Source organism: Gymnogyps californianus, chromosome 16, assembly GCF_018139145.2.
Source record: "Gymnogyps californianus isolate 813 chromosome 16, ASM1813914v2, whole genome shotgun sequence".
In the NCBI taxonomy this organism is placed as follows: Eukaryota; Metazoa; Chordata; class Aves; order Accipitriformes; family Cathartidae; genus Gymnogyps; species Gymnogyps californianus.
Window position 1 is genome coordinate 4,578,076 of NC_059486.1, and position 22,447 is coordinate 4,600,522.

Genomic DNA, 22,447 nt, shown 5'->3' on the forward strand with positions numbered 1-22,447 from the left:
GGGGCGGAGGGGGCGGGGCTCTTCCCTCAGGCGTCCGGCGCTGAGGGGAGCTCGCCGGGCTGCGTCCCTGCTCCGGAGACGCCGGTGGGAACCCTCCTCTCTCCCCGCCGCTCGTTCCTGCGGGAGCCGGTTGTACCCTCGCTCCCCTCCCCGAGCGGGCGGTACCGCTCCTGGGCGCTCCCGGCTCGCAGGGACCGACTCCCCGCTCCGGGCCGGCCCGCTCCACTCCCGCCGGACACGCCTCCCGCCGCAGCGCGCCGCCGTCCCCTCGCCTCTCAACCAAGCCTGCTTGACCGCTCCCGCCGCCTATTGGCCCGGCGCTTTATGAATATGCAGATACAGGCCCGCGGCCGCCTAATGGCAGGCGGGCAGAGAATTAATATTCGCGTTGCGGCGCGTGGATTGGCCGGCGCGCGCTCCGCCCTGGCAGCGGGGTAGGCTGCCCCCTGGCGGCGGCAGGAAGGGGCGGGTGGCGGGCGCGGCGCCGGGAGCCCGAGATGGTGGGCGCCGGGGCGCGCGGGGCGCCGCCGGTGCTGCCGCCGCCCTTGCTGCTGCTGCCGCTGCTGCTGCTGCTGCGGGGCGCGGCGGGCGGCCTCGCCGACAGCGTCGTCTGGGCCGTCAATGCGGGCGGCGATGCCCATGTGGACGTGAACGGCATCCACTTCCGCAAGGACCCGCTCGAGGGCCGCGTGGGCCGAGGTGAGGGCGGGGGGGGACGCCGGTGCTGCGCGGGCGGCCTGCCGGGGGGGTGTCGGTGGGGCTGCCTTCAGGGCCCGCTCAGCTCCGCTCCGCCGGGGGCGGCGAGGCCCGCCGGGGGCGGCGGGGGTCCGGGACTCGCGTCCCCCCGGCGCCGTCCCGCCAGCCCCGCCGCGGAGGGTCGGTGGGTCTCCCCGTAGGGCTGCGGTGGCCCGGGCAGGCCCGCAGGCGGGGTCTCCTCTCCCTCAGCCGCCCGGGCCCGGCGTCGCGGAAGGGGGCGGCCGGGAGACAGCGAGGGCCCGCGGGGAGCGCCGGCCCAGCCCCCCGCACGGCACTTGTCACCCGCCGGCACCGCGGCCACCCCCGTCCTCCCGCTGGGCCCTGCTGGGGGCTGCACCCCCCTGTCCCCGCGGCGGAGCGGGCCCTGGACCCCGGTGGCGGCGGGATGAGCCCTGCGGTCTTCGGGCTGGTTTTCCCGGCCTCGGGCTGCGGGGTTGTGTAATGCCGGAGGGGAAGTCGCTCCTCGCGGGCTGGAGTGGAATTTCGGCTGGAAAGGCGACGGGAGCGGTCAGGCTGCCAAACCGGCCGCATGCAGCCGCCTGGCTCCTTTTTTTCCATTTTCCACTGAAAGACCCCAGTTTCCACAGCAAGATCTGCCAGTTTGAAGCCCAGCCTGCAGCGCTCTCGGTAAAGTGAGAACATGCTTTGCCTGCTCTGCGCAGCTGAATTGCTCGCGGTGCGGGGTGATGCCTGCCACCAGCAGCCTGGTCCCAGTTGGGAGGCATGCAGGCTGCTCGCTGGAGCCGCGGTGCTTGGGCCGGGCAGGAGGAAGGTGCAGCTGGCTGGTCTGCTCCACTGCTCCAGTCCTGGCAGGGTGTTCAAGAGCAGGGCAGGGACAGAAACAGAAGTAGAGGCAGATGGGATATGATCAGCTGCTCTAACTACTGAATCAGTAAAATCTTCTATCTACCATTAAGGACAGGATGGAGAACTAATATTGCACTTGGGTTACCTTTTCCTACTTCCCCTGAAACTGCTTTGGTTGTATGAATTTTGCGTGTTTCTGATAATTGGGGCACCAAAACTTAGTTGATTGACAAATGTATTGAAAAGTTAGCTGTGCTGAGCTGCTCCTGTTGTCAGTTACAGGTGAGTGGTGGAGTGCAGAGAAGATGAGCTATCTGTTGTCTTTTAAGTCTAACCTTTGCTGTTTCCATGTAGGATGGTAAGGATTGTCCTGTGCTATACAGCTAGGACTGCCATTGCTTACCCTGCATGAGTGCCATCCCAAATGGAGAGCCGTTTGGGCACAATGGATACAGAGGAGGTCACATTTAAATACTAATACGGTTTGTTAGGAGTTTTTCACCCCCGTGGAAGCTGCCACCCCAGACGCACAAGGTTCCCTGATTGCTGTAGGTCAGTTTCCCTTCACAGACCTCTCACATGTGTGACTTGAAGGAGAATGTCCTTGTGGACTTGAACAATTTATTTTTGAGTTGAGGAGAAAAGAGTCTTTTTCAAGCACACTGTGACATGCTCTTCCTCTGGGGAAAGCCTGTGGTGTCTCCTCTGAACAGCAGGCTCTTACAATAATCCTGCTTCAGCCAGCGGTGCCAGGCACAGCGGAGGAGACTTTACCCCTTTGAGCTCTCAGCTGCTTTTCCCTCAATGGCTTTTTATTGCACCATTGTTTCAGTTTACTCTGGGCTCCTCTCTGTTGATAGGCATGTAATGGCTACAGCAGAAATATGTGGCTGACTGGGAGGAAACGACCTAGGGATAGTGTTTCTGGGCTGTACTGCCTCTGGGCAAATTAAAACCTCTTTTTTTCAAGCCTCAGTTCAGATGCTGTGCCCTAAAGGACAAAATGTGCTGATGGCAATTACAGAATAGCTAGGTGCCAAACATAGTTGAGTTGCAGCTTAATGCGTACTGCCCGTCTCTCAGTGAGCTACCTCTCAGAGCACTCAGCGTGCTGTAAAATCAAGCTCGCTTCCACAGCTATGTCAACAGACCTCTGATATGCAGGTGACAGGTCTTCCTCTCCAGTTACCTTCTTGGATATTAAAGGACTTGCTTCCTATGCAGGCTTTCCTCTAATAGGAGCTGACTTCTTTGGAGTCATTGGTTTGCTATTACTGTAATGTGTAGCTGGCCAGAAGTGTATGTGTGGGAGGACAGGTTAAACTTTTCACCCTCTGTATTTCTGGTGATTAGAGTCTTCAGCCTTTTGTGCCTGGGTTCAAGTGGTAAAGAGAAGCAGAAGATTGCCTGAGTAGCTCTGTGTGAAACAGGAGACTAAGAACTGGCATTAATTTCCTCTTGCTCGTTTGCATTGGCTCCATCTTTGGCAACGTGTGCCGGGTTAGTAGTTCTTGCTTTGTCTTGGCCAATGTAGTGTCTGTTCCCATGGAAATGGGGGTGGAAGTGGCAAGTGTCAGCAGAGAACTTCGTCTGGACCAACTTCTGCCTGAAGTGCCAGTGGGCAGATGGTGTCCACAGTCTTCCCTCCTGCCCCTGCTTCGCTGGGGAATTACTTGATTCTGAGCTCTTGAGGCACGCATCAGTTTGTGTTTGTACAGTAACCCTGACACAATAAAATGTCGAGTTGGGTTAAGATATTTTGAGGGCTGCTCTAGAGGTGGTGAAATAATGACTGAGAAGAGGCAATTTTTAAGATTTCTGTTATTTTCTCAGGTGTTGACCTATTTGGGAATGTTGTTTGGGCCCTTCTCAGGGGGCTGTTCAGATGCCTGCAGACAGCACCCATTTCAGCTGGGTGGCTGTGAGAACAGCAGCTGATGAAGCTGCTGGTGCTCTTGAGACCCATGTGTATCTTTCTTGCTTCCTTCTTCCTGTCTTCAAGCTAGCAGGTATTGTGTGGCTGTGGCGAGAACAAAGGGTTTTGTAAGATGTCTAATGCTTTTCACCCTTCTGCCATTCCCCAGGTTTTCATTTGAGGAGGGTGAGTCTCTATAACCTGATGCCATCGACTGCTAAGTTCAAATCTGTTGAATGAACGTGTCGAGTCAGTCCTAGGCTGACTGTTTTGTTTTTGTACTCAGAGTTTGTAATTTGAAAATGTTGTAAAGATATTCTAGGTGTTTTTCCTCTTTGAAGCAGGAGTCAATGGCCAAGTCCTTTGGCTCTGTGCCCTGTTTGTGAAACAGACTCTTTCTGAAACTGAGTGAGTGAGTTTACTGTGTCTTAGGCTGCAGCAGGTCCAGCCCTGTTTTTCTGTGGGACCCGGCTTCTGGGGCTGTGGCTACCTCTGCTTCTGCTCCAGTAGTGCCTCCTGCTGGTCAGAGCAAGGAGGGGAGACAGGTCTGACGAGGGTGTAGCTGCTAATGCCACTTAGGGAGTAAAGCACTTCAAGAGTGTCTCTTCCATATGCCTCAGAAATTAACCCTGCCTCTCACTGTTTTGTGCTTGAAACCTAGCTTCTGACTACGGTATGAAGCTGCCCATCTTGCGGTCCAACACAGAAGATCAGATTCTGTACCAGACCGAGCGTTACAATGAGGAAACCTTTGGCTATGAAGTTCCCATCAAAGAGGAGGGTGACTATGTGCTGGTGTTGAAGTTTGCAGAGGTGTATTTTGCACAGTCTCAACAGAAGGTAACAACGGCTCCTTGCTTGTCTCTTTGATGTGAGTTCCTGGCTAAGACTGTGCGTGTCCAGGTTGCTTCTGCTGCTTTTCATGCTGGAGAAAGGAGTGAAGTAAGGCACTAATGGTTAACTTAGTTCCTAGAGCTCTCATGGTCTCTGAAACTTCGAGCTCTCTTCCACATTCCAGATACACAGTTGGCCTGGAAAATTGCATTACAAAGTATTCAAACAAACATGTGCAACTAAACATAACTAGCACTAGAGTTTTATGATCTGTTTAGGCTGTGCTGGCTTTGAGAAAAAGTTTTTTTGCCTTTTTCCTGAACACTTGTTCCTGACCTGATGGCATACTTGTGCTGAAGGAAGTATTGCACAGATTGAATCAGGGAGGTGATCTGGGTTAAATAACCTACTGAAAACAATTTTTACGATTGTAATAAGACTTGATGCTGATTCAAACTGATCCCAAAAGCACAGAGTTAAATTCAACCCTCTTTATTGCTCTTTAGAGAATAATCCTTGCCCACTTTTGAAATCCCTTGTGTACAGACATGGAAGCAGAAGCACAAAGAACTCAAAAACCTGTGATAAATTGGGAGAGAAGTGGTGTGTGTTTTAGTCTGGCTTTCCCCTGACTCCATCAGCTTCTTTAGAGCCTTGCTCCTTAAGCACTGTGCTGCCTTCCTGCCAGAGAAGTATTTCAGGGAACAGAACTGGTGGGGCTGGCTTACAGAATGGATGCAAAAAGCAGCCTCAGATTAAACTGAAGGGCTGAGGCATCTTTGGTTCCTCTTCCTTCATGTGGTTCTGCTGGGATTCCCCAGGTGCTGAGTGAAGCTTGAGTCATTACAGCCCTCAGGAGGACTTTCACTATGAATTCACAGATGTGGTTAGCAGTTCAACATTTTACCTCCTTCAAACCCTGTGTCCTTCACCAGCTTGTTTCCTCTTCTCTGCTCTGCTGCAGGCTGTTCGTTAGAAATGGTTTAACTCCCTAGGGTGTGGTGTGCCACAGCCACCCTGGGGTGGTAGGAGCAGGTCCTCAGCCAGTAGGTGGAAAGAAAGTTGTGAAAGAAAAGTATGAATAAACCAGAATAAAATTGTGCTGTCCTCAGTTCTGAACGGCAGACATAGGGGTTATTTTAAAAGGAGGAGGCAGATTTCAGGGTATTTGAAAGCAATGTTAATGCTTCAGTGTCTTTACCTGGCTGCTTTTGGGCTCTGAATCCGTCCCAAGGGAGGTGAGCATGTGTGGTGGGACAGTGCATGCTGCAATGCTTTCTGGTCCTGGGTGCATAACAAGCAGAGACCTTTCCTGTTCTGTTCCCCTTTCAACCATCATGTGCCTGAATCTGTTCTGACACTGTCATTTCTTCCACCCTGAAGGTATTTGATGTTCGCTTGAATGGCCATGTGGTGGTGAAGGACTTGGACATTTTTGACAGAGTTGGACACAGCACAGCTCACGATGAGATCATTCCCATGAGTATCAAAAAGGGGAAGCTGAGTGTCCAGGGGGAGGTTTCCACGTTCACGGGGAAACTCCACATTGAGTTTGTAAAGGTAATAAGCTTTTCTGGGCAGAGCCCTGATCTTCCTTTTCCCCTTCTTCCCCAGCCATGTGATGCAGCTGTGTGCTGGAGGAGGAGAGGTGATAGTAGGTGGCGAGAATATTTCTTGCCTCGAAGCTGCAGCACTGACTTCCTTCTTTACTTTCTCTAGGGCTACTATGACAATCCGAAAATCTGTGCCCTATACATCCTGCAAGGAACAGTGGAAGGTAAGCACAGTTTTTGAGCCAGAAGGCTCTTCCCCCTTGGAGAGCAGCCTGTTGCTTCTCAGACCATGAGATCATAGCTCTTGCAGACCTACCTCTGCCAAAACTGTTTCTCTCTCAGCAAGTTCCCACAGAGTGCAGTTGCAGAGTGAAATAGGTGTGTAGTGTCCTCCTACTCCTCCATGTGCACAAAGCTGTGTCATTTTTGAATAAGAAAAATCAGTTTGGTTCAGGAATTCCTGCACATGGGGTAGAGGAGAAGGGAAACACGTCTGGTCAGTCTTAGCTTATAGCTACAGATAAATTCCCTCTGGCCTTGGATGTCAGCAGCAGCCCTGCAGACAAGTAATTTACGGAGATCTTTTAGCTAGTAGTTAACTGTTTCTTACCTGGAGCTTTGTTTTGCCTTCTCAGCTCGAGGACAAGGCAGTGTTTTTTCCCAGATATCGGTTCCTCTGGATAGCAGTGGAGAGTGCTAGTAAAGTCCTTGCTCTTTGGTCACCCTCTTTGTAAGTCTGTGCTGGAGTTGGAGCCCCTCTAGCTCCTGAACAGGGGAGGTTTAGGACCCCTCTCTGACCAAAGCATCAGTTTTTTGGCAATTGGGGATTGCCAAGTGCTCCTGAAGGTCTGGTGCGTAACCTTGTGGCCAGGTGGCACCTTGCTGTGTGCAGGTCCAGACCTCAATTTCAGGCTCCAGACTCAGAGGACTGAATTTGAGTGGGGTTGGGCCATGCTGCTCTGATAGGTCTGGGGTTGGGGGGTGCAGTGATGTGAGGTAGGACCATTTGTGGAAAGGGTTGTTCCCCTTCCTGTTTGCACCTGTACCTTCTGGTCCCGCAGGCAGCAGGTGCTTGTTCTTGACTAGATCTCACTGAGCAGCTGCGGTGTCTGACTGTGTATGCTGTAAGTGTGCCTTTGTGCTGTAACTTCTCCTGCGTGACACGTAGATGGGGTGCAGGGAGGTAATTTTCTTTGCAGACTGGGTCTTTAGGTGCTATTGCATCACGGAGGAAAGAAATAGTGGTGTGAGCCTCTGTGAGGGAGGATGCTCCTGTTTCCTGGGGTGCTCTGGCCGTGGTGGTGATGTGGTGTCAGGTACCCTGTTGCCTGTGTTCATGCTGGATCGGGGAGAGGGGAAGGGAGGGACTCGGGTGACTTCCCAGGTTACATCCTGCCTCCTTGCAACCTTTTGTCTTGTCCAACAGATGTTCCAAAGCTGCAGCCACACCCAGGTCTGGAGAAAAAAGAGGAAGATGATGATGAAGATGAATATGATGATGGTTCCAGTGTTAAAAAACAGGCAAATAAGAACCGGGTTCAGTCAGGCCCACGCACACCAAACCCCTATGCCTCGGACAACAGCAGCCTCATGTTTCCTATATTGGTGGCCTTTGGTGTCTTCATTCCTACCCTCTTCTGCCTCTGCCGATTGTGAGAGCAAGCCCCACAGAGCATCAGCCAAGGGGCTGGGAGGGAAGGAGTTGGACCAAACACAGTTGCTTTCAATTTCTCCATATTGTTCATAATTTAAGGGAAAAAAAAAAAAATTATTCATTTGGAATGAATAGCAGGTCCAGGTAAGAGGGAGCTTACCTTCCCCCTGCCAGCAAGCAGCGAGGCCCTCGCCTTCCCCTTCGCACCATGTGCAGCCTCTGATCCTCCCTGGGGCATCCAAGAGTAAACTGAATCCTGGCTGTCTGTGTATTGGGCTGTTGAAAGCTGATGCTACCAGTCTTGGGCCACATCCCACACTGAGAAAGCCATGTGCTGCAAGATCTCTGCCTTTGCTGGGTGGAATACGGTTCCTTAAGCAGGGAAGCAGCTCTTAAAACCAGGCCTGGGTACATGTTTTGTCTGGGAGCATGGAAGTATTGTGGTGCCGTTGGGTGACCAACAACTATGGAGGACGGAGCTTGGCTCAGCATCTCCCTGAATGTGTGCAACACGATGTATGGTACTCGCCTGCGTAAAGATACTAAGACTCCAGCTAGCTGCTCAGCCTCTGTGGAGACGTTCCCCTCCTAGGACTGCAAGCTGCGCCAGGAGCAGAGGGATTTATCTGGCCTGATTTGCTGCACCAATTGGGAGAGACTTTCCTAGTTTGGCAATTGTAATGTTAGATCCATCGCAGAGGGATTCTGCTGTAGCCTGCGAGAGGCTGATGTTATTAGCGTCTGATCAGATGCACTTGTTTTCTGCATTGATTATGGCTTTTGTTTCCTTTAATATCCTTTTCTTTTCAAAGGTTTTGTTTTAAGCCCAGTTCCTTGTTTTGCCCTTTCTAGCAAGTGACCTCTCCTTTGGAAGAAGCTGAGAATCAGATGACCTAGAGAGGAGGTTCTGGACTTGTTCCTTGACCTTCCTAATGGTTAGCTCCCTGCCCCATAACTGTGAACAACCTGTGCCGTAGGACAGAGCGGAGCAACCTCGCAGATGCTCCCTGTGAGCTCTCGGTCCGTGTCATAGGGACCAGGCCTACCTGCAGCAGTGAGAAGTGCACTGGAGTTGGTTAGTGTCTTCAGTTAGCCCGGCCTTTTGCGTATCAAGGCACTGTAGTGAAGGGGCAGATGTCCAACATTTCAGTACTGTAGAGCAAGGTGGTTTGTTGCCCTCCAGAGCTCTGGAAGTGAGCAGAACACTGGAGACAAGGTCACCTGCTTCCCCCAGGAATATTTCTGCAAGAGGCTTCTGTTTCCACATGCAGAGCCTGTGCCTGCCTGACAGAGGCTGAGCAGAGCAAAAGCCCTCGCTGCGTCTGCTGATCCAGAGCTGCAGGCCCTGAGGAGCTGTCTCTGACATGTTGAGCGCTTCTGGCTGGCAGGAGGGAGATGTTTTGTGTGCCAGAGCAGGATCTGTCCCAGGCAGGGCTGGGTCCTTGTGGGTCAACTTCAATGCTGGTGAGCTCTGGGCTCACAGAACACTTTACCTCATGCTGTCTCTGTTGTTCTCAGAAGTGCTCTCTCTTTACCCGGAGCAGTGGTACTGAGTGACGTCCTCCTTGCTGCTGCTCCTCCCTGGGCCTGACTTTTCCTAGCGGTTGTTCTTGGGTTTGATCCCCTCCAGTGGCTCAGCCACTGAGCTGAGAAGGGTCAGCAGAATTCCCTAGTTTCCGGAAAGGAAACTGGAGGAGCAGCCTTTCTGCTCTGCTGGGCCCAAGCAGCTGAAGCCTTTTGCTTCCTCCTAACCCTCAAGCTGTGATATGAGCTGCCAGCTCACTAGCTCCAGAATGGGAGCTGGGGGAGGTGTCAAAGCACTGCTTTCTGCAGCAGTGCCGCTGAACCTTGCCTTTCTGATTGCATACATCACTGCTATAGGCCTGACCCTAATTCTCTGTCTGTGAGCTAAAAAGCAAACAGTAGGACCTTAATTACCTTCTCTCCAGTTGTACAAGTGGTAACAGCCAGTTTGGGAGAAGCAAGAGGGTCCCTGCCGCAGTTGAAGGAGAAGACAGGCTTTAGAGAGAGCAGATCTTAAGAACAAACCTTAGGATGAAAAGGCGGTAAGCTTGAAGTTGTCTGCTTCATCTTCTAGCTGCTGTTAAAATCCTAGTACTTATAAAACTCTTATAAAATATAAGCTCTGTTTTGTTTGGTGACAGTGCCTGCAGAGATTCTCCAGTGTTTTGGGGATTGCTCTAACTGGAGCACAGAGACATTTAGATCTCTATCAGTTTTGAGAAGCATGAACTGCACTGATTTGTTAAGCAAAGAACCTGGGCTTGAAAGCAAGCTTCTCTGTAAGGAGCTGTTCTCCTCCAGGCCTTTTAGGTTGAATTTTATTTGAGCATCCTTGAAGCAAGGAATCACTCAGCTTCTTGTGGCTCACCCAGTAGTCTCTGCACCTTGCCTAGCATGAGAAAAGAGGTGTGCATTTAGGTGCGCAAAAGTTGGAGACAGGTCTAGGACAGCTTATCCCTGCATCTCCTGGCAGCCAGGGGACCCATTTGGTGCCATCAGCCACCCTAAGGCAAAGCTGTGCAGAGTGTGATCTGTTGTGTTCCAGTTGCTCAGTTCAAATGAATTTGTCTTATTTGAATAAGAATAGGGAGGAGGAATAGGTCATCCTTCATGGCTTCAATTTAGTTGTTTTGGCTCTGTTTTTATGCGTCTTTGTCACTACAAAGCTGGTGTCTGGGTGGTTGCGGGGTTCCTGACCCTGTTATGGTGCTATAAGCAGTTTTCCTTGTTGGTCCATCCCCTCCTGACATGTTTGCGTCGGAAAGAGCCTTCAAACAAAGTGTGTGGGAACACGGGAGGATGGTAGGGGATAACCAGTCAGCACCTTGCTGGGAATGGCATACTCAGGCTGGCTCTCCTTGCCATCTCTGTCTGGCACCTGCAAGCCACACAGATGGGTATAATGAGGTACCTGGTCCTGACCAGGGAAAGAAAAAGTTTGGATTGGCTGTAGCTTTCCAGCACGGATGTTTGAGGGAATATCCAAGACGTTGTTTAACTGAGACCAGTTAGAGACAAGCCTGTTTGTGCTTTGTTGCCTCCAGCTAGCAGCAGGCAGATGAAGCGCGTGTCTCTGTGCAGCAGTGCAGGGAGCTAGGTCGTGGAGCTTGATTCGCGGAGCAGTTGTGTAGAGAGGGGCAGATAAGGCAATTTTAATAAAACTTCCACTTAATAAAGGGGAGACGACACCATCAATCATGTTTTGGGCCTGGATCCAGCCTCAGGGTAGTGGTTCCAAAGCCTATTTTAATTACCCCCTCGTCAGCCCCTCCTTTCGTACCTTTAAGCCAGCCCATTTTTCTCTTCTGTGTGTGTGACTAAAACAACAGCTCTGACCCTTTTGAGTATCCCAGGTGGCAGTGAGCAGAAAGCCAAATGAATTCCCTTCTCTTTTTGGTGCCTTTGTCTCAGGCTTTGAATAAAAGTCTATTTGAAGAAGCTTCTTTTTTTTTTTTAAAGGAGTTTCTGAGTGTTTTCTCTTTTTTTCCCCAAGGGACAGGCATTCCCTGCCCTTGTGATCAGCTGGGGACTGTCTCACTGTCCCTGGATGCCAGCTCTGGAGGTCACAGCCGAAGCAGAGAACTGTGAGCGAGTATCTTTGGTTCCAGCCCTTGAGATCAATGGAAGAAAAGCCTAGCAGGGGATAGAAGAACTGGAAGAGCTCCTTCAGGTCTGGTCTCCCCCAGAAATCTCCCAAAGGCAGGATGGAGAACTTCCAGACAGTCTGGTGCCTGCGTGTCTGTGCAGTTCAGAGCTGAGTCATGGCTAGGTCCTGGTAGTCGTATGGTGCTTACAGCTTCTGGGTGCAGAGTGTGTCTTGGAGGGTGCAGAGTGTGTCTTGGAGGGTCCTGCCCCCCAACTCACACACTGAGGGCTTGCCCCACACTGTTTGGGTCTGAACAGGGAGCAGAGACCCATGCTTTGTCCCTTGGCCTTCCGTTAAGTTGAAATGGGATTGCAACAGGCAGGGAAATGTCTTGATATGGGAAGTCTGGGCTGAACAGGCCTGTCTGATGGAAAACAGCAGGAGAAGGGAGAGGACCAGCAGAGCAGCTTCAGCCCTTGATCTGAGACAGATTCTGAGCAGCTGCAAAGTACCAAGTGTTTCAGGCTCTGTTTGGTGCTCAAATGTGGAAGAGATCTGTCTGCTTCTTGCACTTATGTGGCAGGGAGGGAAATATCCTTGCTGAGAATCCAAGGGAAATGGGAGCTGAGCCAGCACTGAGCTAATTTACCTACTGGCGCTTCTGCATCTCCACAACAAATGCCAAAGTCTAATACAATTCAAGGATGCTTTTTTTTTTAACGTCAGCCTGGTTCCACCAGTCTGTCTTCACCGGCTAGTCCCAAATAGGCTCAGACAAGTATTCTCAACGGCACAAACAACACCATGCTGGAGCTGTGAAGGCTCAGAAACGCGATTACACAAATAGGCCTCCTGTGGTGCACCCCTGCTTCGCGCGCTGCCCAGTGGGGTTGGGGCATGTGTTTCACCTTGGATCCGAATGGATTTGCCCCGGAAGTATAGTAGCAACCGCATTGAAATGGTGCTGGGCTGGATGGGAGAGGTGAAAGCAGGTCCATGTCTTCCGGGACTCTGGCTTGCTCAGAGTTTATTGCTGTATATTAAATACTATTTTTGGAGATTGGGGGGAAGATGTGGGAGGGGGAGGGATGTGGCAGCACTGTCCCCACTCTGATCAGTGGGACGCTACTGCAGGTTGTTGATAGGTTTTGATTTTTTTTCCCCAGAAAGTGCTTTATTTAAAAAAAAAAAAAAAAAAAGAAAAAAAATCAACAAAACAGAAGTTCTTTCCTCCCTCCTAGAAACAGTGCTGGCTGATTAGAAAATGTGAATAATCTTTTGCAAACATCAGAGGTCTCTGCTAAAGAGTTTGTGTGATGGAGATTTCGAAGCGAGGGGCAAAGTACAGCTTGAACCGGTTTAACTGGGGAGAGTGTGAATCTAGGAAACGCAGGATCTCTGCCCTGGAGTTGTTCCCAGTCACGTGTAGTGGGGATGTGCTTGCCTATGCTACCACGGCTGTTCTGTCACACTATAACAGTTCCTGAGCTAGGGTACTGGAGTTAAGCAGTGTCTGGAAACTTGCTGGCAAGTAGGGGCTTGAATTTTTCGTGGTTTCTACGGGGGCTTCGTGTGTTCAGGGCTTTCCCACTGGAGAAGGAGCCAGGTTGGTAAAGCAGCCCCAGAGGCTGTGAGAGCAGAGGCAGGATTTGTGCTTCGTGCCAGGAGGCAGTAGCCAGGACTGTGAGATGCTGGGCAGGTGACAGTGATGTTTGGGTCCCATCATTGCAGCAGCTTTTAGCGTTGGCAGGTGGTCCCACCGCTCCATAGTGCCTGGCTGTGTAGGCTGGGACATGTGGAAGTGACCCGTGCCATTGGCATTAAGGACACATCACAAACTACTTGAAGCTGCAGGTCTATAGTTGTCTGTAAAGGCTAAAGCAGTGTGGGGAGAGATCTCCATCTGTACTTGTCACCAGTACAAAGAGTTTTTAAGGAGGATTTTTTATTTTACTGTCCATTGCTTTGTGTTATAACAACTTGCAGTGACATTTTTTTAGTTTGTTTTGCAGCAAGCTTGGGCCCTGGGTGAAAAGCACAGATGTCTATTTCTGATTGCATTGGCTTTGCAGGGACTAGTTTGGGGGAAAAGACGGGTGTGGGGGTGGGTTATTTTATTTTTGGTACATGGTAGCGGTTTTATTTTTTAATTTCCCCAGGATGTTTGGTTGAGGGAATGTTCTAAAATCTACTGTCTGGCAGTTTTAACCAGCAGTGTGTTAAAGGAAAATAAACAAGATTATATTGTCACTTGGATGAGGTGGTCCCTCTTTTCTAGTGGTGGGGGCGGAGGAGCCCCCCTCTGCTTTATGGCTCATGGTGCGGGAGGCCGCGACGGACTGCACTGCGGAGGGGACTGCAGGCTGCTGCCGAGATGCAGTTTAACATCCCACCACTGCTGCAGCCCAGAACCTCTCCCTCCCACTGCCTGCCGCCCGTACAGCTTCAGTATTTTCTTGCCAGTTGTTTTGGGCGATTAAGTGCGAGTTGAATGGGACAACATCCTCTTAAAAGTGCTGATGTGGACCTTGTTGCTTCCTGCTCAGATCAGGAACACCAGAGATGTAATCTACCTTCTGGGGTTTTGCAAGCTGCCCCGATTTCAGCTTGAAACTGCGTCAGAGGCGGTCAGAAGGGGCTGTAGCTGGAGGAGAGAGAAAGCGGCACCTTCCTCCCCTAGGTGCCTGCCCCCGGGGGACAAGGGACCCTGGCCCCATGCAGAGCAGCCGCTCTTCCAGACAGCCTGAGTCTTTGGTCTGTCCTAGGGCGCAGGATAGAGGGACCAAACCCAATGCAGTGAGGATGCATTGTTTGAAATAGCTTTCGGTTGGCAGTAGCAGGCGTGTGCTGCTTACAAGCAGCAGCAAATGTCACTAACCACTGCTCTAAATCTGTTTCCGGTCATCTTGAGTGTGTTGAGTGTTGGCTGGAGTTTGAAAAGAGGACGCAGATGTTTCTTGTTCTTGCCCCAGTTCCCTGAAGGGCTGGAGGTGACGCTTAGTAGCTCTTAAGTGCCTACTGCAGGCTGGTGGGCAGCCCCTTTTTTGGGAAGAAACGCATCCTTTCCTCGCTGTGATGCTCCTGTGAGTCACTCTAGACGGGACTTCCCCAGTCCCTCCCGCCAGGCTCAGGACACTCATCTGAGGTCTGGTCTGCCACTGTCCCTCTGGTGTGTGCTCACAGGGGGCCCGGGGTGGGCACGACAGTGGCACGGCGGGGAGGCTGGCTGACCCAGGGAGAGCCTGGCAGGGCACAGGCGCTCCCTGGGCAACCCTCCTCGGGGCACACGGTCCTGTCAGTGTCCCTGCCCGGGCCTGGGTCCCAGCTCCCCGGGGGACAGCAGCTGGGGTGTCCCCAGGCCAGGGCAGCAGTGGGGTGTGTGCTCCATGGCATCCCCGTGCTGGCACCAGCGGCTGCTTCCTGAAAAGTGCTTGCCACCGTTCCCTAAAAAGAGCAGGGCTCTCTGGGGGACACCCACTCTCTGTAATTACCCGCTGCGCTGGGGGGTTCAGGCAGTGATTTAATTAACGGGAGACCCAGGTGCCCCCGCTGTGCGGCGAGGAGGTGATCTCCCGGCTTCCTGGGTGGCGCAGCAGGAGCGGGGCGCGGGCTGGCGGCTCACAGCGCTGCCGGCTCGGGGGGCGGCGGGAGGGGTGCTGCTGGGGTCGGGGCGTGGGGTCTGGTTTTGTTTGGGTTTTGTGTTTCTTTTCCTCAGGTAACTCCCAGCTTTTCCACCCGGCCTGTCCCGCTGCCATCCGCCCGCCGTGCACAGCCCCCGGAGGGAGGTGCTGCCGCCCCGGGCCGAGGGCGCCCGCGGGGTGGGTGCTCGGTGCCGGGGCTCTGCGGCCGCCGGGTCCCCCCCTGCGGGCACGCACGCGGCGGGCCCTGCTTAGCTTCGGGGGGCCCCTCCCGTTGCTAGGCAGCGCCCGCGCCCTCTGACCCGCCGCGGCTCCGCCCCTCGCTCCCATAGCTACCGAGGGAGGCGGCGGCCATCTTGGCGGCGGCGGGGCGATGAGCGGCTCGAAGGCGAGGGCGGCGGCGGCGGCGGCGGGGCCGGAGAAGAAGCCGCCGCCGGGCACCGGGGGGCCGCTCAGCCGCCTGCGGGGGCGGCGCGGCTCGGCCGACGCGGCGCCGCGGCCGCCGTGGACCGAGTCCGAGTTGCTGGCGTTGGAGACCGTCCGGCCCGAGCACGTCCTGGGGCTGTGCCGGGTGACGGAGAGTGAGTGCGGGCCGGGGGGCGCGGGCGCCGGGCCCGGGGAGGGGGCGCCTCGGGCCGGCAGCGCTCGGCCGGGGTCCGGCTGGCCCCGCGGGCCCGGGGGGACGCTCCCCCCCGCGCTGCTCCGTTAATTCCCCTTCGGCCGCGGCTGGGGGGGGGCTGTGCAGCCGGGGTCGCGGAGCCGGGCTGGTCCGTGCCGCTGGGGCGGAGGAGAGGGCGGCAGGAGCGTCGGAGCCGGATTGGTGCTGCCGGCCGGTGCGCCGGGCTTGGCAGCGGCTGAGGAGTGTGCGCGTTGGCCGGCGCTGGCTGCAGCAGCGCCGTGTGCTCCTGCCTTCAGCTTTGTTACAACTTCCAGAAAGTTTGGGGTTTGGGGGCGGTTTTGTTTTTTTTGTTTTGTTTTGTTTTTTCCTCTGGGTTGCTGATCTCTGCTTTCTGTCCCGATCCCTTCCCTTTCTTGCTGTGCTACCTGGCACCTAGTGTGCCTTTGTTTCTTCTAGCTTCAGTTTTGTCCTGCTTGCCTGAAGCTTCTGCAGAACAGCTTGCAGTGTGTATCTGAATGGGCTGGGGCTAGCAAAAAAAGAAATTCCTTTGGTAGTTGCTCAGAGATCTTTTGAAATGCTACTATATGTTTTCTTTCTCTTCTAGATTATTTATGCAAACCTGAGGACAACATTTACAACATTGACTTCACCAGGTTTAAGATCCGAGACCTTGAAACTGGAACAGTGCTGTTTGAAATTGCAAAGCCATCTGCTTCAGGTATGTCATGCTAACACTGCAGAGAGGCTAGAGAGGCTCGCCAAGCTGAGAAGTTGCAATGCAGGACCCATGCAAACCAAGCAGAAAGGTCCTTCGATATGTCCTGGTGACTAAATTCCTCTCCTTTAAGTATAGGACTGAGTTTACCTCTGCTAAGAAACTTGTCATAAAAATGTGAAGTGATTATCGTGAGATAGGGGAGTACTATCAACTGCAAATCTTCCCTTGTTGGCTGGTTATGGTACAGAGTTTCTTTCATGTGCTTTGGCAATTGCGAGGGGGGATATCCTGTGAGATTGAGGGTGGTTTGAGCTCCGGAGCCACCAAGGCTGCACCAACTGTCATAGCAGATCTTTTCTTTATTACTTGGTGCCAGTGTGAGTCTCAGACCACTTATTAAACACCTTTATGTTCAGTGCCTAAGTAAGAGCCAGCTTGTCCTGATACACCCGCTAGCCAGTATTACCTTATGTGTACGCTATTAGCAGAATAACTCTGAGCTGGTGTGTTTTGTAGAGCAAGATGAAGAGGATGAAGATGACAACAGTGAACTGGACGCTAGTGCAGGCCGCTTTGTTCGTTACCAGTTCACCCCAGCATTTCTCCGTCTTCGGACTGTTGGTGCAACGTGAGTATGAGTTCATAGAAAGAAGGGAGAATCAGATGTTTACAAAGTGTCACTTGACAGTTCATAACAAAACTGAGTCAAAGACTAGAGAGAACCTGTCTTACACTAGAAATATCAGTCTCTCTTTCTGGAATGATCTGTTGGATTCTTGTGTAGCCTTGGGTCCAAGGCTCTGTTCTTCCCAATAGGAAGAGAAGTATGTCGTCTTAGCTGTTTTTTTCCTACTTTTTGCATATAGAGTGGAATTCACAGTGGGAGAAAAGCCAGTGTCAAACTTTCGAATGATTGAGAGACATTACTTCCGAGATCGCTTGCTGAAGAACTTTGACTTTGATTTTGGCTTCTGCATCCCCAGTAGCAGGAATACATGTGAACACATTTATGAATTCCCTCAGCTCTCAGAAGACCTTAGTAAGTATCTCCTTTCCCACACTGAGTTGTGTTTTGTTTGTGTGCGTGCATATGCTCATTTTCTCCCTCTCTCTACTTGCGAAAGAAGTTGTGACTGGGATGGGGGGGACAGGAATAAATAGATAACAGGTTCCTGGTTTAAGCTGTGTGTAATCTTGACTGAATTACAGATTTGTGCTGCAAATTCTCCTCCCTTGAAAGCTGAAGACAACCTGTGTTATCAAGTCACAGGTTGCAAGAACTGATCAGAGTCACAGGGCTGACATGCCTGATACCTAACAGTGTAGCCCAGAAGATAACAAAACCCTGAAAAAGGGTTCTCTTGGTAGCCACGCATCTGTTTTCAGCATTTGCTTGTTAGGGCTTGAGCCTCCTGCTTTGGAACAGAATTGGCTCTTCTCTGAGAGGTGTGTTTTTGAGCCTACCAAGATCTCTGCAAGTATACGTTGCGCAGGGTATGTTTGACCTCGGGGTGGATAGAGCAGGAGCACGTGGGCCCTTCTGTGGCTGCCTAGGTGCAGGAGTTTGTACCCCGCCTGTGTACATGTGGGGAGTGCCACCGCTTTTTCGTTTGTGCATTGCTACCTCTCTGCTTACAGACGTGATTGCTGCTTTGCTCTAGTGGTGGCTCTGACAGTTTCTAAGGTCGTCTTGTGTGAGATTACTCGATTACCCCTTTGTTCGCTTTTGACAGCGCTTGTCCTGTGAATAGGAAGAATAGGAGGGGGTAGGCCAGAGCTTTTGAAGCGTGCTCAGCAGAGCAGTTTGCTTCTCTTACTTGGGTAGGGCAGAGCATCAGCCTGGTAAATCCAGCAGAGTCCTTTTTACTCTGACTTTGTGCTGTCCAGTGAAGTGTGGCAGGCTTTTGAATGTAATTGAGCTTTCTCTTTCACAGTCCGTCTGATGGTTGAAAATCCATACGAGACCCGCTCAGACAGCTTTTACTTTGTGGACAACAAGTTGATTATGCACAACAAGGCCGACTATGCGTACAATGGAGGACAGTAATCATTCTATGTCCACTGGATGCTGTGATGCTGTTAACCATTCCAGATGTCCAGGAGTGGACTGGAGTTGCTGTCTCGTGCAACAAGGCTTCTTGCCAAACCTTTTCTCCTTGCGTGAGGCTGAACACATGAAGCAAAGACGACAGCTCATGAAAGTAAAGGAAATCTCCCTGCAACACTTCTCTGTTCGACACTCAACGTATCCTGCCTCTCATTCTCTATTTCTGGTTACCTGCCGGTACCTTGGTTAGGTCATGGATCAGAGGCACTGTGAGAACATTCTTGCTGTTACAGTCTTTATATTAGGTTGCACCTTTAGTGCTTCTGATGTTTCACCTATTGGGTGACTACCCTCTTTCAAGAGGTCAGATTGTTTGGGTAAGCTATTTCTTAGCAGGAAAATTTTACCCCTTCAAGTAGCCAGTGATGCCTGAAGGGCAGATCTCTTCTTCAGTTGGATAGATCATCTCTTCAGTGCACAGTGGTTTAGTTTGTAACATGGCTGACATTGCTTTCTAGGGTGCATCCCAATATTCTCCAGTGGGAAAGATAAAATAAGGGACTAATTCAGCTTCTAAGCAGTGCAGGAATCTTCCTTCTGCCTCCAGGGGCCTGAGCTGCCCTTGAGAACGGTTTAATCTGTGTCTTGCCAGGGATTTCACTAGAGATATGAGATAGGGGGGAAAAAAGGGGCTTTATCCAGGTTGGTCATCGAGTCAGTCTGACAGCATTGCTATTTGAGCTCTTGTGAGCAAATTGTTGCATTTTGGAGCTCAGGGGTCAACCTTAGAGCTGAAGTTGATCTCACTATATTTACCATTTCTCCTGCTTGCCTTTGTGTAGGAATTTTGGCTCTTGCTACAGAATGTATTGCTTTTTAGATCGACAGCACACTGTCAGTCTAGCTGGGGTGGAGGGGAGGTGTCAGTCTAGTGGGGCTTAGAGGAAAAAGGGAGAATGTGGAAAATCACTTGAAAAATGTGTAGGAAGCAGAGCTTCCTAGGCTTCAAACTCTTTACACTTTTAAACCTGAATGATCTCAGAGGTGCGGGAAGGAGAGATGGTGGTGTTACCAGCTCATTTGCTTTGTTTCAGTTGAGGTATTAGTAGCTAAAAGCATCCTGGGTCAGATCACTCAGTGTTACAGAGTGGGATTCTTACAAAGTGAGAATTTACATGATTCTCTTTTTAATTGTTTGAGTTCCCATCACTGCTTTGCCTACTTAGCTGCTTATTTATGGTTTAGGAAGTTCTTCTGCCAAGGTAGTTACTGGCAGACCAGAGGGTGTATTTCACAGGTGCGTTTGGGACCTGGCGATAGGAAATAGCATCATGCAGTGGGAAGAGGAGACCCATGTCTTCCCAGCAGCCGTGCTGAGGCCCAACTCCTGACCATGCAACATCTCAGCTAACAAAACCCTTTTCTGCCTGTTTTACTGGCTCTCAAGACTGGCATTTTTCCTGTCCCCTCGCTGGGCTGGTCAGTTTTGTCTCTTGTACATGGGAGTTAGGTTGTGTCTAGACTAGAGACGTTAGCTAGTATTAGTTCCATTTGTTCCTTCAGACAGTTGAAACCTAACTCCTTGGTGGATACAGTTGGTTACCTGTTGTGTTAAGTAAGATTCAGCATAGTTTATGTTTTAGCAGGATTACATGGGGTGGGCATCACAGCCTGGAGCCTGTTAATGTGTAGACAGCAATAGGAAACCACTGCCTTTACCTTGCAGATTAATGATATTAACTTTGGTGTAGAAGATCAGCTGGCATTGAGGTAAGCAGTGAAAGTATGTGGGGTGGCAGCCATGAAAGAATCTCCAGCTCTTGGGAAGATACTTAATTATGATTAACCACAACAAATGACCTGTTCTGGGTGGAGCATTAATCATGAGCAACCACAACAAATGTCTTGGGAATGTGGAGGGGCAAGGTCTGCATAGTTGAAAGATGAAGAACAGTTCTGCTACCATCAGTCCCCTCCAGCATCTCCAAAGGCACTTAGGCAATCTTGTTTAGTTATTTCAGAGTTAGTTAAAGCTGCTTGTAAGGTGGAGCTTGAGATGCCTCTTGCAGTGATTGTCTTCAGAAGGCCTTGTGCCATGCTGGTGAGGTGGGAAACATTTGTTTTGCTGGAAGTTACTTGTGACAAGGCAGAACTGCCTGGAAGTGTGTTTTTCATCCTGAAGTGTTCTGAGATGCTCAGGATAGTGTCTGAAGAGCCTGCTAGTTATTCCCTGGGAAATTTTAGCATATTGAGCTGAATTTGTATGTAGTAGAAATCCAGGTGCTTTTAAATGTTACTTTTATCACATTTTCTGTATCACATTTTCACTCTTGCTTTTCTTATGAGTGTGATGATTCCCATCTGTTTTCTATGTCACTGCGTAAAGGTTCTTAAAAGGAAGATGAACTGTTGCCAGAGCGAGCAGCAGAAATTACTGTACGGGCAAATACCAACTTGCGTGAGCTGTTTGTACTAGTCACCGTGCAGCTTTGCATGGTCGGGGTATTTGTAGGGGTGTGGGTGCCATCTAGCCGCTGCTTTGCAGAATGCGACTGACAGTAGGAGAGCACTCTGCCAAATGTAAATGAGGCATTTGATGTTTATAGGAAAGTGGATTCCTGTCTTTAGTCATTACCTCTGCCGGTAGTGATGAGAAAAAAGCATTGAAGCAGTTGCTTTCCCATTGGTGAATGTATCAGCTGTTCAGCAATAAGAAAAGGAAAACTGGATGAAAATCGGAGGACTTGCAGGCAGCAGTAGCACCCCTCAGTTTCTAGCTGAATTTGTTTGCTTTGCCAGATTAGAAGGTCTTTGCCCAAAAAGCATGCTGCAGAAAAAAAGTCCCTACAAGAGGGCAACCCAGCACTGAAAAAAGTTGATTGTAATCCAAAAAGTCAGGGATTTCCAAACTCCTGTCCCCAGTTTGGCTGCTTCCCTAAGGTTCCTTGTCTCTTAGATGCTTTCTATGAAGTGTCTTCTCTTTGTGGCAGGGATGATGTTTTTGGTAAACATGGTTTAACAGAGCATCTTCCTTCTGGATTGTGTGCTCTGATGCTTTAATGATGGGTGAAAGCTACTCATGACAGTGAGCTAGGAAGAAACTCCAGTGGGATCTCATCCTTGTCAGGTGGATGCTCTGTCCTAGCCAGGTGCTTAAGACAAGGGAGATGCTTTCAGTGTTGGCTGAAGTTTGAGCAAGGGAAAAGGTATCTGTGCAGACAGCTTCTCTCAGGTCATGTGCTGAGTTGGAAAGAGAAAAGAGTTGGGATCATACTGTGTTCTGCTCCAACAAAAAAAAGGGACCAAACCCACAAACTCATGCTAAATCTTTCCAGTATTTGCCCTCTTAGCACCAGGACCTCTTTTTCACATTTTTGAGGTGAGTGCTTTGGATCCATGCAAGCAAGCTGTTTTCATGACTGACTGAGGAATACATACTGCACCTTGCGAAGGAAGGTTGTCTCCTCTCGTATGGACTGGGTACTGCTGTCCTTGTCCTCCATTTTTGGTAGGAAGTGTCTTCCTTTGTGTGTTTTCCTTAGGCTTTTCAATGTCTCTTGCTGCAGAGAAGCAGCAGCCTCCTCTCTGGTGCTTGAGGATGTTTATTCCACTTATCCAAGGGTTCAGGAAGAATGAAACAAGCCTTTAGAAGTCAGAAATGAATGAGGAAGGTGGTGGTGGTGAAGCAGTAAGGTCCAAACGTGGTAACTCTACTTCTCAGCTCTGTGTTTCATTACATCCTCTTCCGCTGTTTCCCAGTGTTTGTCTTCTGCCCTGCTGTCCTGTCACATCGAGCTACCGAGCCTTATGCTACCCCCGAGCGTGGCCCGGTATCACATGTAAACCTCAGACTCGAACACCACCATCTCCCTGTAGCTTTATGATGAGGACAAGGCTAAGGGACGGCTGCCTGGCGGAGTCACCACCTCTTCTTCTGCAGCAAAGGAAAAAACAAAACACCAGCAAACACCATCTCTGTCTGCCTGGATCTCAGTGCTGTTACAGGACATCTATTTGTATCTCTCACAGCGTGGCCTTTGGGCTGCTGGCACGACCTCCTCCGTGCTGTCCCCTTCGGGCACTCCTCCCGCAGCCCTTCCTGGGATGAGGCTGCGGTGTCGAGGCCGTGGCAGCCGTGCTGGCCGTGCCCCTTCAGTCCTGGGGTGCCCGGGTGATGATGTATTTGTATAAACGTTATTTTGTCACCAGCAATAGTAATAAAGAAACCTCCCATTTTCGCACAGGTGGTGCCCAGCCTTGGGGGCGGGGCCGGAGCGGAGGGGGGCGGGGCCGGAG

The 22,447-nt window shown here is 51.2% G+C and overlaps 2 protein-coding genes across 2 annotated transcripts; both read left to right on the plus strand.

Moving 5' to 3' along the window:
* The first annotated feature begins 497 nt into the window (after positions 1-497).
* MLEC (malectin) lies at positions 498-7,592 on the plus strand. The gene is made up of 5 exons (XM_050906672.1): positions 498-699; positions 4,140-4,318; positions 5,696-5,872; positions 6,032-6,089; positions 7,292-7,592. Exons 1-5 carry the CDS (start codon positions 498-500, stop codon positions 7,519-7,521), a joined length of 846 nt encoding a protein of 281 aa, XP_050762629.1. The 3' UTR covers positions 7,522-7,592.
* A 7,548-nt stretch (positions 7,593-15,140) lies between these two features.
* Positions 15,141-22,386, plus strand: UNC119B (unc-119 lipid binding chaperone B). The gene is made up of 5 exons (XM_050906729.1): positions 15,141-15,348; positions 15,991-16,104; positions 16,621-16,732; positions 16,971-17,143; positions 18,039-22,386. Exons 1-5 carry the CDS (start codon positions 15,141-15,143, stop codon positions 18,149-18,151), a joined length of 720 nt encoding a protein of 239 aa, XP_050762686.1. The 3' UTR covers positions 18,152-22,386.
* Positions 22,387-22,447: the final 61 nt, after the last annotated feature.